General features: G+C 43.3%; 2 protein-coding genes across 3 annotated transcripts; both read right to left on the bottom strand.

Moving 5' to 3' along the window:
- Positions 1 to 804: 804 nt before the first annotated feature.
- On the bottom strand, positions 805 to 6,654 carry LOC149974645 (neoverrucotoxin subunit beta-like; the record flags this gene model as incomplete). Its single annotated transcript, XM_090211792.1, has 3 exons — positions 805 to 1,763; positions 1,900 to 1,946; positions 6,437 to 6,654. Coding segments are annotated over 3 exons (819 nt in total), but the record flags the coding sequence as incomplete, so codon positions are not given.
- Positions 6,655 to 7,103: 449 nt separating this feature from the next.
- LOC149974644 (protein NLRC3-like) lies at positions 7,104 to 12,668 on the bottom strand. Of its 2 annotated transcripts, XM_090209786.1 has the most exons (4): positions 11,478 to 12,668; positions 9,501 to 9,667; positions 7,476 to 9,399; positions 7,104 to 7,392 (listed from the first exon to the last, which is right to left on the bottom strand). In XM_090209786.1, the coding sequence occupies exons 1-4, from the start codon at positions 11,591 to 11,593 to the stop codon at positions 7,215 to 7,217; spliced, it is 2,385 nt and encodes a 794-aa protein (XP_090065912.1). In that variant the 5' UTR covers positions 11,594 to 12,668; the 3' UTR covers positions 7,104 to 7,214. The 2 variants fall into 2 exon arrangements, with proteins under 2 accessions (XP_090065912.1, XP_090065913.1); XM_090209787.1 differs by lacking the exon at positions 7,104 to 7,392 and having other exon boundaries at positions 7,472 to 9,399; positions 11,478 to 12,258.
- Positions 12,669 to 16,489: the final 3,821 nt, after the last annotated feature.

Genomic DNA, 16,489 nt, shown 5'->3' with positions numbered 1-16,489 from the left:
CCCTACCCCAGAACCTCCCCTACCCCAGAATCTCCCCTACCCCAGACCGTTCCCTAACCCAAAACCTCCCTACCCCAGAACCAACCCTACCCCAGACCCTCCCCTACCCTAGACCCTCCCCTTGAGACCCTACCATACCCCAGACCCCCCCCTACCCCAGACCCTCCCCTACCCCAGAACCTCCCCTGCCCCAGAACCTCCCCTACCCCAGAACCTCCCCTACCCCAGCCAGAGCATCCCCTACCCCAGACCCTCCCCTACCCCAGAGCCTCCCCTATCCCAGCCAGACCCTCCCCTACCCCAGAACCTCCCCTACCCCAGACCCTCCCCTACACCAGAACCTCCCCTATCCCAGACCCTCCCCTACCCCAGCCAGAGCATCCCCTACCCCAGACCCTCCCCTACCCCAGAACCTCCCCTACCCCAGAACCTCCCCAACCCCAGCCAGAGCCTCCCCTACACCAGCCAGACCCTCCCCTACCCCAGACCCTCCTCTACCCCAGAGCCTCCCCTACCCCAGCCAGACCCTCCCCTACCCCAGAAACTTCCCTACCCCAGCCAGATCCTCCCCTACCCCAGAACCTCCCCTACACCAGCCAAACCCTCCCATACCTCAGACCCTCCCCTACCCCAGCCAAACCCTCCCCTACCCCAGACCCTCCCCTAACCCGGACAACGCTAGGCCAATTGTGCGCCGCCCTCACGGCCGGTTGCGATACAGCCCGGGATCGAACCCTGGTCTGCGACACTCAGGATCCCTCAGGTGGACATTGCTTATAGATGTGAAGTCACCAGGTATCATGAGTTACATTCCCCCCTAGAGATGAAGTCACCAGGTATCATGAGTTACATTCCCCCCTAGAGATGAAGTCACCAGGTATCATGAGTTACATAACCCCCTAGAGATGAAGTCACCAGGTATCATGAGTTACATTCCCCCCTAGAGATGTGAAGTCACCAGGTATCATGAGTTACATACCCCCCTAGAGATGTGAAGTCACCAGGTATCATGAGTTACACACCCCCCTAGAGATGTGAAGTCACCAGGTATCAACCTCCACACACATACGTCCCCCTCATAAAACACTGAGCTTGTGCCACATCTAACTGTCTGTTGGTCCAAGAGAACACATTAAAAAACACCACTACTACTAATCTAACTGTAGAAATTATTCCAGGGGAAAACAAATGATGAAACATTGCTATGACTCACCTCTGAATGTGTTGGTCATCTATCTGACACAGGGTCACTGAGGAGGAGGAGTAAACCCCAAATCCAGGATAGAGGGGTTCAGTGAATGTGGTGTGTTCTGTGTGAAGGTGTGTCAGTGTACCAGAGGAGGACACACTATAGAAGGACAAAGTACCAGCTGGCCAGTCCAGATATACTCCAACTCTGTGAGAATAACGACCAGAGATGGATCTGCTGACTCCAGCATGGATAAATTCATAAGCACTATCATAGCAGTATAAACACCAGGACTTCCTATTGAGTCCAATCCAACTGTCATCCTCCCGTCCCTTCCTCTTCATTCCTTTGTACACCACACCAATGTCAGCCATGTCACCATACCTCTCCACCTCCCAGTAATAACGACCTCCAGAAATTACTTCACTGCATACAACTTGGCAATGACAATCAAATCTGTCTGGATGGTCTTCATAATGCTGCTCCTTCAACACCCGTGTCACCTTCCTGTTCCCCTCAGACAGTCTCAGGTTTGGGTGTGCTGTATCTGGGTCCAGGGTGAGATGACAGGCATCTGTAGATGAAAGGAGAGTTTAATCAAACCACATCTTCACATAAAATGTTGTTTTGTAGGTACAGAACAAGTATTGATTAGTTACTAAGTTACTATAGTTCTGAATATGCAGTTAATTAGGATTGAAGAGACTTACATTTCCTCAGCCCTGATTTCAGCCTGCACTCTCCACCATGATCCACACTGTAGGAGAAACAGGTTATTGACTGACAAAACCCTAATAAAGCAGTCAACATTTAAACCATATTGCTGTGTTCTGGTGCACTATCCCAGTTCATTAGTATCCTACCTACTGCATACAGAACGGAGTACAATTCATTACTAGAGACATACAGGTATTCTATCCTACCCAATGCATACAGAACGGAAACATACAGGTATTCTATCCTACCTACTGCATACAGAATGGAGTACAATTCAGTACTAGAGACATACAGGTATTCTATCCTACCTACTGCATACAGAACAGAGTACAATTCATTACTAGAGACATACAGGTATTCTATCCTACCTACAGTGCCTTGCGAAAGTATTCGGCCCCCTTGAACTTTGTGACCTTTTGCCACATTTCAGGCTTCAAACATAAAGATATAAAACTGTATTTTTTGTGAAGAATCAACAACAAGTGGGACACAATCATGAAGTGGAACGACATTTATTGGATATTTCAAACTTTTTTAACAAATCAAAAACTGAAAAATTGGGCGTGCAAAATTATTCAGCCCCCTTAAGTTAATACTTTGTAGCGCCACCTTTTGCTGCGATTACAGCTGTAAGTCGCTTGGGGTATTGTCTCTATCAGTTTTGCACATCGAGAGACTGAAATGTTTTCCCATTCCTCCTTGCAAAACAGCTCGAGCTCAGTGAGGTTGGATGGAGAGCATTTGTGAACAGCAGTTTTCAGTTCTTTCCACAGATTCTCGATTGGATTCAGGTCTGGACTTTGACTTGGCCATTCTAACACCTGGATATGTTTATTTTTGAACCATTCCATTGTAGATTTTGCTTTTTGTTTTGGATCATTGTCTTGTTGGAAGACAAATCTCCGTCCCTGTCTCAGGTCTTTTGCAGACTCCATCAGGTTTTCTTCCAGAATGGTCCTGTATTTGGCTCCATCCATCTTCCCATGAATTTTAACCATCTTCCCTGTCCCTGCTGAAGAAAAGCAGGCCCAAACCATGATGCTGCCACCACCATGTTTGACAGTGGGGATGGTGTGTTCAGGGTGATGAGCTGTGTTGCTTTTACGCCAAACATAACGTTTTGCATTGTTGCCAAAAAGTTCAATTTTGGTTTCATCTGACCAGAGCACCTTCTTCCACATGTTTGGTGTGTCTCCCAGGTGGCTTGTGGCAAACTTTAAACAACACTTTTTATGGATATCTTTAAGAAATGGCTTTCTTCTTGCCACTCTTCCATAAAGGCCAGATTTGTGCAATATACGACTGATTGTTGTCCTATGGACAGAGTCTCCCACCTCAGCTGTAGATCTCTGCAGTTCATCCAGAGTGATCATGGGCCTCTTGGCTGCATCTCTGATCAGTCTTCTCCTTGTATGAGCTGAAAGTTTAGAGGGACGGCCAGGTCTTGGTAGATTTGCAGTGGTCTGATACTCCTTCCATTTCAATATTATTGCTTGCACAGTGCTCCTTGGGATGTTTAAAGCTTGGGAAATCTTTTTGTATCCAAATCCGGCTTTAAACTTCTTCACAACAGTATCTCGGACCTGCCTGGTGTGTTCCTTGTTCTCCATGATGCTCTCTGCGCTTTTAACGGACCTCTGAGACTATCACAGTGCAGGTGCATTTATACGGAGACTTGATTACACACAGGTGGATTGTATTAATCATCATTAGTCATTTAGGTCAACATTGGATCATTCAGAGATCCTCACTGAACTTCTGGAGAGAGTTTGCTGCACTGAAAGTAAAGGGGCTGAATAATTTTGTACGCCCAATTTTTCAGTTTTTGATTTGTTAAAAAAGTTTGAAATATCCAATAAATGTCGTTCCACTTCATGATTGTGTCCCACTTGTTGTTGATTCTTCACAAAAAAATACAGTTTTATATCTTTATGTTTGAAGCCTGAAATGTGGCAAAAGGTCGCAAAGTTCAAGGGGGCCGAATACTTTCGCAAGGCACTGTACTTCATACAGAACGGAGTACAATTCATTACTAGAGACATACAGGTATTCTATCCTGCCTAATGCATACAGAACGGAGTACAATTCATTACTAGAGACATACAGGTATTCTATCCTACCTACTGCATACAGAACGGAGTACAATTCATTACTAGAGACATACAGGTATTCTATCCTACCTACTGCATACAGAACGGAGTACAATTCATTACTAGAGACATACAGGTATTCTATCCTACCCAATGCATACAGAACGGAAACATACAGGTATTCTATCCTACCTACTGCATACAGAATGGAGTACAATTCAGTACTAGAGACATACAGGTATTCTATCCTACCTACTGCATACAGAACAGAGTACAATTCATTACTAGAGACATACAGGTATTCTATCCTACCTACAGTGCCTTGCGAAAGTATTCGGCCCCCTTGAACTTTGTGACCTTTTGCCACATTTCAGGCTTCAAACATAAAGATATAAAACTGTATTTTTTGTGAAGAATCAACAACAAGTGGGACACAATCATGAAGTGGAACGACATTTATTGGATATTTCAAACTTTTTTAACAAATCAAAAACTGAAAAATTGGGCGTGCAAAATTATTCAGCCCCCTTAAGTTAATACTTTGTAGCGCCACCTTTTGCTGCGATTACAGCTGTAAGTCGCTTGGGGTATTGTCTCTATCAGTTTTGCACATCGAGAGACTGAAATGTTTTCCCATTCCTCCTTGCAAAACAGCTCGAGCTCAGTGAGGTTGGATGGAGAGCATTTGTGAACAGCAGTTTTCAGTTCTTTCCACAGATTCTCGATTGGATTCAGGTCTGGACTTTGACTTGGCCATTCTAACACCTGGATATGTTTATTTTTGAACCATTCCATTGTAGATTTTGCTTTATGTTTTGGATCATTGTCTTGTTGGAAGACAAATCTCCGTCCCTGTCTCAGGTCTTTTGCAGACTCCATCAGGTTTTCTTCCAGAATGGTCCTGTATTTGGCTCCATCCATCTTCCCATGAATTTTAACCATCTTCCCTGTCCCTGCTGAAGAAAAGCAGGCCCAAACCATGATGCTGCCACCACCATGTTTGACAGTGGGGATGGTGTGTTCAGGGTGATGAGCTGTGTTGCTTTTACGCCAAACATAACGTTTTGCATTGTTGCCAAAAAGTTCAATTTTGGTTTCATCTGACCAGAGCACCTTCTTCCACATGTTTGGTGTGTCTCCCAGGTGGCTTGTGGCAAACTTTAAACAACACTTTTTATGGATATCTTTAAGAAATGGCTTTCTTCTTGCCACTCTTCCATAAAGGCCAGATTTGTGCAATATACGACTGATTGTTGTCCTATGGACAGAGTCTCCCACCTCAGCTGTAGATCTCTGCAGTTCATCCAGAGTGATCATGGGCCTCTTGGCTGCATCTCTGATCAGTCTTCTCCTTGTATGAGCTGAAAGTTTAGAGGGACGGCCAGGTCTTGGTAGATTTGCAGTGGTCTGATACTCCTTCCATTTCAATATTATTGCTTGCACAGTGCTCCTTGGGATGTTTAAAGCTTGGGAAATCTTTTTGTATCCAAATCCGGCTTTAAACTTCTTCACAACAGTATCTCGGACCTGCCTGGTGTGTTCCTTGTTCTTCATGATGCTCTCTGCGCTTTTAACGGACCTCTGAGACTATCACAGTGCAGGTGCATTTATACGGAGACTTGATTACACACAGGTGGATTGTATTTATCATCATTAGTCATTTAGGTCAACATTGGATCATTCAGAGATCCTCACTGAACTTCTGGAGAGAGTTTGCTGCACTGAAAGTAAAGGGGCTGAATAATTTTGTACGCCCAATTTTTCAGTTTTTGATTTGTTAAAAAAGTTTGAAATATCCAATAAATGTCGTTCCACTTCATGATTGTGTCCCACTTGTTGTTGATTCTTCACAAAAAAATACAGTTTTATATCTTTATGTTTGAAGCCTGAAATGTGGCAAAAGGTCGCAAAGTTCAAGGGGGCCGAATACTTTCGCAAGGCACTGTACTTCATACAGAACGGAGTACAATTCATTACTAGAGACATACAGGTATTCTATCCTGCCTAATGCATACAGAACGGAGTACAATTCATTACTAGAGACATACAGGTATTCTATCCTACCTACTGCATACAGAACGGAGTACAATTCATTACTAGAGACATACAGGTATTCTATCCTACCTACTGCATACAGAACAGAGTACAATTCATTACTAGAGACATACAGGTATTCTATCCTACCTACTGCATACAGAACAGAGACATACAGGTATTCTATCCTACCTACTGCATACAGAACAGAGTACAATTCCAACAGGATATCAGAGATGCAGAAGAAGAGTATTCATGTGGTGATGATGTATGCTGTGTTGGAGTGCTCAGCCTGCTGAGTAAAGTTCCCCTTAATTCTACCATCATGTCCTCATGTTACTGACCCTACTACACTACATATGACACAACCGCTGCTCACACTATTAGGACATCTATTCTGACTTACTTCAGCTTCGTCAGTTTATATGTGGGATCCACCAGAGCAGCTGAAAGCAGTCCCCCTGCAGAGACTCCTGGGTGATTGTAGCTCAGGTCCAGCTCTTTCAGGTGGGAGGGGTTTGACCTCAGAGCTGAAGACAGAGCAGCACAGCCCTCCTCTGTGACCAGACAGCCAGACAGCCTACAGAGAGACACACAACAGCTGTCTAGGTTGATGTACTGGTGTCAATCATCTTGTAGGACACCAATACATTTGTCCATGACACAAACAATGTGATAAAAAATAAGATTTTCTGATAATTTGTTTTAATAAGCTCATTACCGACCTGACTGAAACAGCTGTACTCACCCCAGTGTGTGTAGTTTACAGTCTGGATCCTCCAGTTCAGCAGACAGCAGTGTAACTCAGCTCAGTACCAACCTGACTGAAACAGCTGTACTTACCCCAGTGTGTGTAGTTTACAGTCTGGATCCTCCAGTCCAGCAGACAGCAGTGTAACTCAGCTCAGTACCAACCTGACTGAAACAGCTGTACTTACCCCAGTGTGTGTAGTTTACAGTCTGGATCCACCAGTCCAGCAGACAGCAGTGTAACTCCTGAGTCCTGCAGGTCATTGTCTCTCAGCTCCAGTTGTTTCAGTTGTGAGCTGGGTGAACTCAGGACTGAGGCCAGATCAGAACAGGTACCCTCTGTCAGACCACACTGACCTAGACTAGAGGGCAGAAGAGCACAGGATTAACAAATGTTCAAACACACATAATAACTCATTGTCAAGTTATTTAACTCACACTAGTGTCTGTATGTTGCAGAGTGGACTGGTTAGTCCAACACAGAGCAGCTCCACTCCTCTGTCTCCCAGGTCATTGTAGCTGAGGTCCAGTTCTCTCAGGGGGGAGTTTGGTGTCTGCAGAGCTGAGGTCAGAGTCTCACAGGATTTATATGTGAGTTTACAGCTTTCCAGTCTGGAGAGAGGAGATACTCTGTTAGATATACAAATCCTTCATTATAATGATACTGTATACATCAACTCAATAACAGAACTTACAGTGCTCTCTTACAGGTTCTCACTACCGACAGCAACCTCTGATAACCTTTCTCTGATGTGTTGTATGTTTTCAGGTCAAACTCCTCCAGCACCTCCTCTGACATCAGTAACAGGAAGGCCAGGGCTGAACATTGGTCAGGTTCTAGCTCTGTTTCTGAAAGAGTTCCTGATCGCAGGGAGGTCTGCATGTCTCCAACTAGAGAATTGGCATCAAGTTCATTCAGACAGTGGAACAAGTTGATGATCCTGTCTGTTGAGGATTCCCTTTTGATGTTGTCTGTAAGGTACTTGACTGTTCTCTCAACTGTTTCCTCATTGGTCTGTGTGGTACATCCTGTCTGTGTCAGAACGCCTCGTAACAGATTCTGATTGGACGCCAGTGAGAGACCCAGAAGGAAGCAGAGGAACAGGTCCAGGTCTCCAATCTCACTCTTCAAGGCCTGGTCCACTGCTCTCCTGTGTAAGTCAAACAACTGGATTGACTCCTCTTCATCATTGTCATCCTTTTTGTCTTCATCGCAATCATCGGAATCATTATCATCGATTGACGTCAACTTGTCAGGCTTCAACTTGCATGACCAGAATTTGAATCGGCTGTTTTCATAATAATCTTGACCCTTAGTGACTGCTTTGGGGGAGAAAACATTTTCCTTCTTGCCCAGACATGATTCTAAAGCATGCACTGCTGCTAGAAACTCCTGAATGCTCAGATGCACAAAGCTGTAGACCTTGTCTTGGTACAGCCCAGATTCCTCTTTAAAGATCTCTGTACACAATGCTGAGTACTCTGATGCCTCTGTGACATCAAGGCCACACTCTCTCAGGTCCTCCTCATAGAAGATCAGGTTGCCCTTCTGCAGCTGTTGGAAAGCCAGCTTTGCCAGTTTCAGGATCATCTCTTTGTCTGATTGAGACAGTTCCTTTGGGTTTGTCTCTGTGGCTTTGTTGTACTTCCTGTTCTTCAAAATTATTTGGATCATGAAGTGTGAGTACATCTGGGTCAGAGTTTTGGGGACTTCATCCTTCTCTGCCTCTTTCAGCATCATCTCAAGGACAGTGGCTGATATCCAACAGAAGACTGGCATGTGGCACATGATGTGGAGGCTCCTTGATGTCTTCATGTGTTTGATGATTTCATTGGCCAGATTCTGATCTGTGATTTTCTTCCTGAAATACTCCTCCTTCTGTGGATCATTGAACCCTCGTACCTCTGTCATCTGGTCAACACACTCAGGAGGGATCTGATTGGCTGCTGCAGGCCGTGAGGTTATCCAGAGGAGAGCAGAGGGAAGCAGATTCCCCTTGATGAGATTTGTCAGCAGCACGTCCACTGAGGTTGGCTCCGTGACATCACAGCATTTCTCATTGTTTTTGAAGTCTAGAGGAAGTCGACACTCATCCAGACCATCAAAAATGAAAACAGTTTTGGTTTCACCATCTTCAATGCTGTCAATCTCTTTCAGCTCTGACAAGTAGTGGGAAAGAAGTTGCATCAGACTGTATTGGTCCTTTTTCAGGTTCAGATCACAAAAAGGAAGAGGAAACATGAAATGAATGTCTTGATTTGCTTTTCCTTCTGCCCAGTCAAGGATGACCTTCTGCACAGAGACTGTTTTTCCAATGCCAGCGATTCCTTTGGTCAGCACAATTCTGATTGGTTTGTCTTGTCCAGGTAAAGGCTTGAAGATGTCGTTGCATTTGATTGGTGTCTCTTGTGTGGTTAGTTTATTGGATGCCATCTCGATCTGTCTAACCTCATGTTCATTATTGAGCCCTCCACTTCCACCCTCTGTGATGTAGAGCTCTGTGTAGATGTCCTTGAACAAACTTTGATTTCCATGGTGTCCAATTCCTTCAGATATGTGTTGATACTTGTGTTTCAGTTTAGCCTTAATGTCTTGTTGGACTGTCAGCAGAGTTTGACCTGTAGGAAAACAATGAGAGTTGGGACTCATAAGTTTGTGTGTGTGTTTTATAAGGGCCTTTGTACCGTTCTTTGTGATATTGTATGAAACACAGTCTTACTTCTTCTGTCCAGAAGGTTGTGTGTGATCTTTAATACATCCTCACTGTCCAAACTCTCCACTTCCTTATTGTCATCTGGTAATGGTTCCTGGCTGAAAGCAGGTGGCTGATCACTCTTCATTGATAGCAGGCTGGTTGTAGGGGACTCTGCTCTGGGCTTCTGGACACTGAACAAAACAGGGAGAGAGAACACCTCATCAATATCACATCAAATCCTCATCTACTTCATTTTAACAACTGTATAGCGGAACTTCTAGAAGGCCTGATGTTTCTTATAAAGCTACAGTCTGCAATTGGTAAATCCATTTTTGGCCTTTTAAATGAATGATGTACAGTCATGGCCAAAAGTTTTGAGAATTAATATTAATTTTCACAAAGTCTGCTGCCTCAGTTTGTATGTTGGCAATTTGCATATACCACAGAATGTTATGAAGAGTGATCAGATGATTTTCAAAGCCCCTCTTTGCCATGCAAATGAACTGAATCCCCCAAAAAACATTTCCACTGCATTTCAGCCCTGCCGCAAAAGGACCAGCTGACATCATGTCAGTGATTCTCTTCTTAACACAGGTGCGAGTGTTGATGAGGATAAGGCTGTAGATCACACTGTCATGCTGATTGAGTTTGAATAACAGACTGGAAGCTTCAAAATGAGGGTTGTGCTTGGAATCATTGTTCTTCCTCTGTCAACCATGGTTACCTGCAAGGAAACACGTGCTGTCATCATTGCTTTGCACAAAAAAAGGGATTCACGGGCAAGGATATTGCTGCCAGTAAGATCGCACCTAAATCAACCATTTATCGGATAATCAAGAGCTTCAAGGAGAGCGGTTCAATTGTTGTGAAGAAGGCTTCAGGGCTCCCAAAGTCCAGCAAGCGCCAGGACCGTCTCCTAAAGTTGATTCAGCTGTAGAATCGGGGCACCACCAGTACAGAGTTTGCTCAGGAATGGCAGCAGGCAGGTGTGAGTGCATCTGCACACACAGTGAGGTGAAGACTTTTGGAGGATGGCCTGGTGTCAAGAAGGGCAGCAAAGAAGCCACTTCTCTCCAGGAAAAAAGTCAGGGACAGACTGATATTCTGCAACAGGTACAGGGATTGGACTGCTGAGGGCTGGGGTAAAGTCATTTTCTCTGATGAATCCCCTTTCCGATTGTTTGGGGCATCCAGAAAAAAGCTTGTCCGGAGAAGACAAGGTGAGCGCTACCATCAGTTCTGTGTCATGCCAACAGTAAAGCATCCTGAGACCATTCATGTGTGGGGTTGCTTCTCAGCCAAGGGAATGGGCTCATTCACAATTTTGCCTAAGAACACAGCCATGAATAAAGAATGGTACCAACACATTCTCTGAGAGCAACTTCTCCCAACCATCCAGAAACAGTTTGGTGACGAACCATGCCTTTTCCAGCATGATGGAGCACCTTACCATAAGGCAAAAGTGATAACGAAGTGGCTCGGGGAAGAAAAAACAGATCAATATTTTGGGTCCATGGCCAGGAAACTCCCCAGACCTTAATCCCATTGAGAACTTCTGGTCAATCCTCAACAGGTGGGTGGACAAACAAAACCCCACAAATTCTGACAAACTCCAAGCATTGATTATGCAAGAATGGGCTGCCATCAGTCAGGATGTGGCCCAGAAGTTAATTGACAGCATGCCAGGGTGGAATGCAGAGGTCTTGAAAAAGAAGGGTCAACACTGCAAATATTGACTCTTTGCATCAACTTCATGTAATTGTCAATAAAAGCCTTTGACACTTATGAAATGCTTGTAATTATACTTCAGTATTCCATAGTAACATCTGACAAAAATATCTAAAGACACTGAGGCAGCAGACTTTGTGAAAACTAATATTTGTGTCATTCTCAAAACTTTTGGCCACGACTGTAGACCTACATTTGATATAATTTGGGAACACTTTTCCCTTTAGTTTTATATCTTTAAGAGAAATGTGTATTTTACATTTAATCTCTTACCACTTAGAACTGGTGTCTTGAGTCATTTTAGAGTCAGTGGTCCCCTCCTCTCTCTCCCCAGAGAGACTCATTTTAGAGGCCGTGGTCTCCTCCTCTCTCTCCCCAGAGAGACTCATATTACTCACAGTTCACTATGTTATTAAAGATACACAGTCCACTATGTTATTAAAGATACACAGTCCAATATGTTATTAAAGATACACAGTCCAATATGTTATTAAAGATACACAGTCCAATATTCATTTGATTTGACTTGGATCCCCATTTGCTGATTCCACAACAACAGCTAGTCTACCTGATTGGATCCCCTGACTCCATAACAACAGCTAGTCTACCTGGTTGGATCCCCTGACTCCATAACAACAGCTAGTCTACCTGGTTGGATCCCCATTAGCTGACTCCATAACAACAGTTAGTCGACCTGGTTGGATTCCCTGACTTCATAGCAACAGCTAGTCTACCTGGTTGGATCCCCTGACTCCATAACAACAGCTAGTCTACCTGGTTGGATCCCCTGACTCCATAACAACAGCTAGTCTACCTGGTTGGATCCCCTGACTCCATAACAACAGCTAGTCTACCTGGTTGGATCCCCTGACTCCATAACAACAGCTAGTCTACCTGGTTGGATCCCCTGACTACATAACAACAGCTAGTCTATCTGGTTGGATCCCCTAACTCCATAACAACAGCTAGTCTACCTGATTGGATCCCCTGACTCCATAACAACAGCTAGTCTACCTGGTTGGATCCCCTGACTCAATAACAACAGCTAGTCTACCTGGTTGGATCCCCTGACTCAATAACAACAGCTAGTCTACCTGGTTGGATCCCCATTTGCTGATTCCACAACAACAGCTAGTCTACCTGGTTGGATCCCCTGACTCCATAACAACAGCTAGTCTACCTGGTTGGATCCCATGACTCCATAACAACAGCTAGTCTACCTGGTTGGATCCCCTGACTCCATAACAACAGCTAGTCTACCTGGTTGGATCCCCTGACTCCATAACAACAGCTAGTCTACCTGGTTGGATCCCCTGACTACATAACAACAGCTAGTCTACCTGGTTGGATCCCCTGATTCCATAACAGACCATTTTTGGGGGGAAATCCATTACAGCAAAGTACTTCATTAATTGTTTACCAGAAATGATTTGATATTGATATAAACATGCCTGCTTTGGGTCTTTAAAGCTAGAATCCTTAGTTGCTACATCCATTTTTGGACTTATGAATTAATGATATACTGTATACTGTGACGACCCTCCCACTCTGTCTGCCGTATTCTCTCTTTGTTCTCTTTTCCTTATTAGGATGCCGGTGGGCGGAGTTTGGAGGATCATCAGCTACATGTGAAACACCTGGGTCCAGTGTGTCCAAGGACAAATACACCACTTCCCCATTCTTGGAGGAGACTCCATGCAGACACCTTTTGGATTTTGTTGTGTATCTTGGTGGTTTTTGGTTGTTTGCTTTGGCACCTTTCAACACCCTGCATTATCACATTCATGCAAAACACTGACTTACATGACTGATTACACCATTACCATTGTATATTGTACTTCGTTTACTTTATTTAATAAATATATGTTTTCTTACTCCTTATCTCCACGTTGTCTCCCTTTTGTTACGGGCTTTGAGCCGGTTCGTGACAATACTGATCCATTCTTGAAGAATAGAACTTATAAATGCCTCATGAGTTCAGTTCAACTGTCGTACTGCATCAGAACCCAAAATATAAGCTTGTTTTACCCCAATGTTTGTAAACAATCACCGTAGCCTTAAAACATGGTTAAAACTGTAATTTAATGTTGATATAATGTCTGGTCAGTCCTTGCATCCATAGCTTCGTCTATGAATCCGTCGATATCGCCCTTCCGCATCTGCGGTTGAAGATGGCAGAGCTTCAACGGTGTTTGTCAGACCACGAGACATCCCGAAAATCGTTTTTCTCACAAAATCTTATGTAGCGTCTGAATGGTTTGTCCTACAAACTATTATGGCCTACAAACTATTATGACCTATAAACTATTATGACCTACAAACTATTATGGCCTACAAACTATTATGGCCTACAAACTATTATGACCATATTATATTGTATTTATAATAACAATAACATATAACATGTATATTCGATAGGCAATGAGTTGAAAAACTACAAACCTCAGATTTCCAACTTCCTGGTTGGATTTTTCTCAGGTTTTCGCCTGCCATATGAGTTCTGTTATACTCACAGACATCATTCAAACAGTTTTAGAAACTTCAGAGTGTTTTCTATCCAATACAACTAATAATATGCATATATTAGCTTCTGGGCCTGAGTAGCAGGATGTTTACTCTGGGCACGCTTTTCATCCAAACATGAAAATGCTGCCCCCTATCCCAAACAGGTTTTAAACCTAACCTTAACCACACTGCTAACCTTGTGCCTAACCATTACCTCAGATTAAGGATAATTAACGTGGCAGGTTAGGATGACTAATGTGGCAGGTTAGGATTATTAACGAGGTAGGTTAGGATTATTAACGTGGTAGGTTAGGATAATTAACGTGGCAGGTTAGGATAATTAACGTGGTAGGAGAGCAAAATGTTTCAACAACGAGAGTTTCTATTGGACAAATTCAGGTAGTTCCCTCTCCTCATAATTTAGTGCAGGGATGGAGAACATAGATAAGGTGGGGGCCACAAAAAAATGTCAGTCATCATGAGGGGCCTCAGTGTCTCGTGGGTCTGCATACCCACATCCATACACCCCCATGGGTCAGGAGAAAACATTTTCAGTTTTACAGATAATTCTACTCATGTTGCCATGGGGACATGTTGCCATGAGGTGGAGGCAAATGTTAACTGTTTTTAATATGATAACTGATGATCAATGGGACCCACCCCGGTTGGTAATTCAACCATGCTTACCACAAGTTTAGCCGCTAGACTAATTTACCAATCTAAAAAACATGTAGCTAACATGGGCTAATAGACTGACTGCTGATGCTCAACCACATTTACACACTGCACTGTGTGTTTTCTATTATTATAACGGTCAACAGGAAGTTGAGATCCAGACTGAGTTCCAAAACAATGTTTGTATTATTATTGGTTGCGGGCCGCCAGTTGCACATCCCTGGTTTAGTGAAGAGACTCATGTTCTGCTTGAGTTCACTTGAGGTGCGATCAGTTTATCTTGCCCGGCGCACCGGGAATTTCATTCTGAGAAAAGGCGTGCTGACGATTCAACCCGGGGTTCACAACGCGCATAGATGAGCCGGTGACGTTATATCGAGCGCATCTGCAGTTCGTCAAACAGACCACTGCCTTCCTCATCTGTCACCAGAAAGCTTTAAAGTTGACATGTGATTTAGCCCTACATTTAAATAGTTCCTACGCACATTGTTGAACGTCACATTTACTTGACGAGACAGACTATTTTACTTATTGACAGCTATACATAATTCCGATGTCTTCTTTCGGGAAGTGAAAGTGAGCCAGTTTCCTCAGATAATAATCACCTTAATGTGCTGTCAATCACCGATAACAATAATACCATACCTCATAGCCCTGTAGCCTTTCTCACATCACATTGGATCTTATTGATTAGGCTAATCACTATGAATCAATACCAACGTAAATAAGCCTAAAATAATCATTCTTGAACGTTTCAATCAATATTGTATTAACTTGGCGGATGTCCTAAACCCTAAATCATCTCTCTCTTTATGATGAACTAACTTCTCAAAAATACTTTTCTACATTACATTAGAAAAGAAAGCTACAAACCTCTGAAACATGTTTCTTCGACGATAACGTCCGTTACTTCCTCTACTTCCTTATACAAATATTTATTGTTTCAACTAGTGATGGGTCTTTCGATAACGACAGGTTGTTTTTGAACGGATCTTTTTGGTGAACGTCGGTAACCGAATTGCATCGGTGAAGAGCTGCTCATTTCGCTCCCTGGTTTACATACAGCTACGAAGTGCTTTTTGAGCTCAAAACAACGATTACCTGCAGATAAGTTACACAATAATTCTCTAAAGAGGGTGAATCCTTACTGCAGAAACAATAAATAGTGGGCCGAGCGCGTCATTCTTGTCAAGGCTTTGTAGTGCGTAAAAAACAAACAGTTGATCTAATCATTTAAATACTAGTTATTGAAAAAAAGAAAAACGCCCACTTAATTCTTTGGCCAAAACGTTTGTATTTTCCAGATGTTATGAATTTTAGTGACGTTGCCAGTTCTTGTTCCTGAATGTGTTTCGTTATTTTGTCCTCAAAACTTGAACTCGAGATTTACCCATTTGGAGATTGCGGCGTTTCCCGGAACCATATGATTGGTCGGGTAAGCTAATGCGTCATCACCCTCCCTCATCTGATTGGTCGGGTAGGCGGACCTTCTGACTTTGTGGATGTGGTAACTAGTGAGCAAAGCAGATCACCACCTTTCTGAGTTTATCAACTTAATGTCGCATTCAAAACCACAGGGATCTCGGTAAAAAACGAAATCTGACTGGGAAAAATCGATTTGAACCGTCCTCTTTCTCGAGAGCTGACATCGTATTTTTCAGAGCTCCCAGTTGTTGTGATCGCGGCAAAAACTTTTCACATGAGCCCTTCATTTGGTTTCAATACCCATTGCCGCACGTCACTTATACTTGCCCGAATTGACGAGAATTACTTTTATTTTTCAAATAAACTAGTTTACGTGATACACGTCTTCCTCCGGGAAGTGAAAGAGCGCAAAGATAATAATCACGATCATGTGCAGTCAATCTCCCATACCCTACCTACCTCATGGCCCTGTAGACTATAATATAACATTGATTCATATTGACTAGGCTGATCAATATGAATCAGCATCAATGTAAGGAAGCCTAAAATAATTATTATTGAAAGTTGAAATCAGTATTGTAATAATTTAACAATTCTGTGGATGTCTTACCTGTGCGATGGCCTAACTCCTCCAAACCTCTTTTCTCCATAAAATTGTAAAAGAACGGTACAGTACAAAC

Source organism: Oncorhynchus mykiss, chromosome 19 (genome assembly GCF_057628025.1).
Source record: "Oncorhynchus mykiss isolate SJ-2025 chromosome 19, ASM5762802v1, whole genome shotgun sequence".
In the NCBI taxonomy this organism is placed as follows: Eukaryota; Metazoa; Chordata; class Actinopteri; order Salmoniformes; family Salmonidae; genus Oncorhynchus; species Oncorhynchus mykiss.
This window is presented reverse-complemented; position numbering and strand designations above follow the sequence as displayed.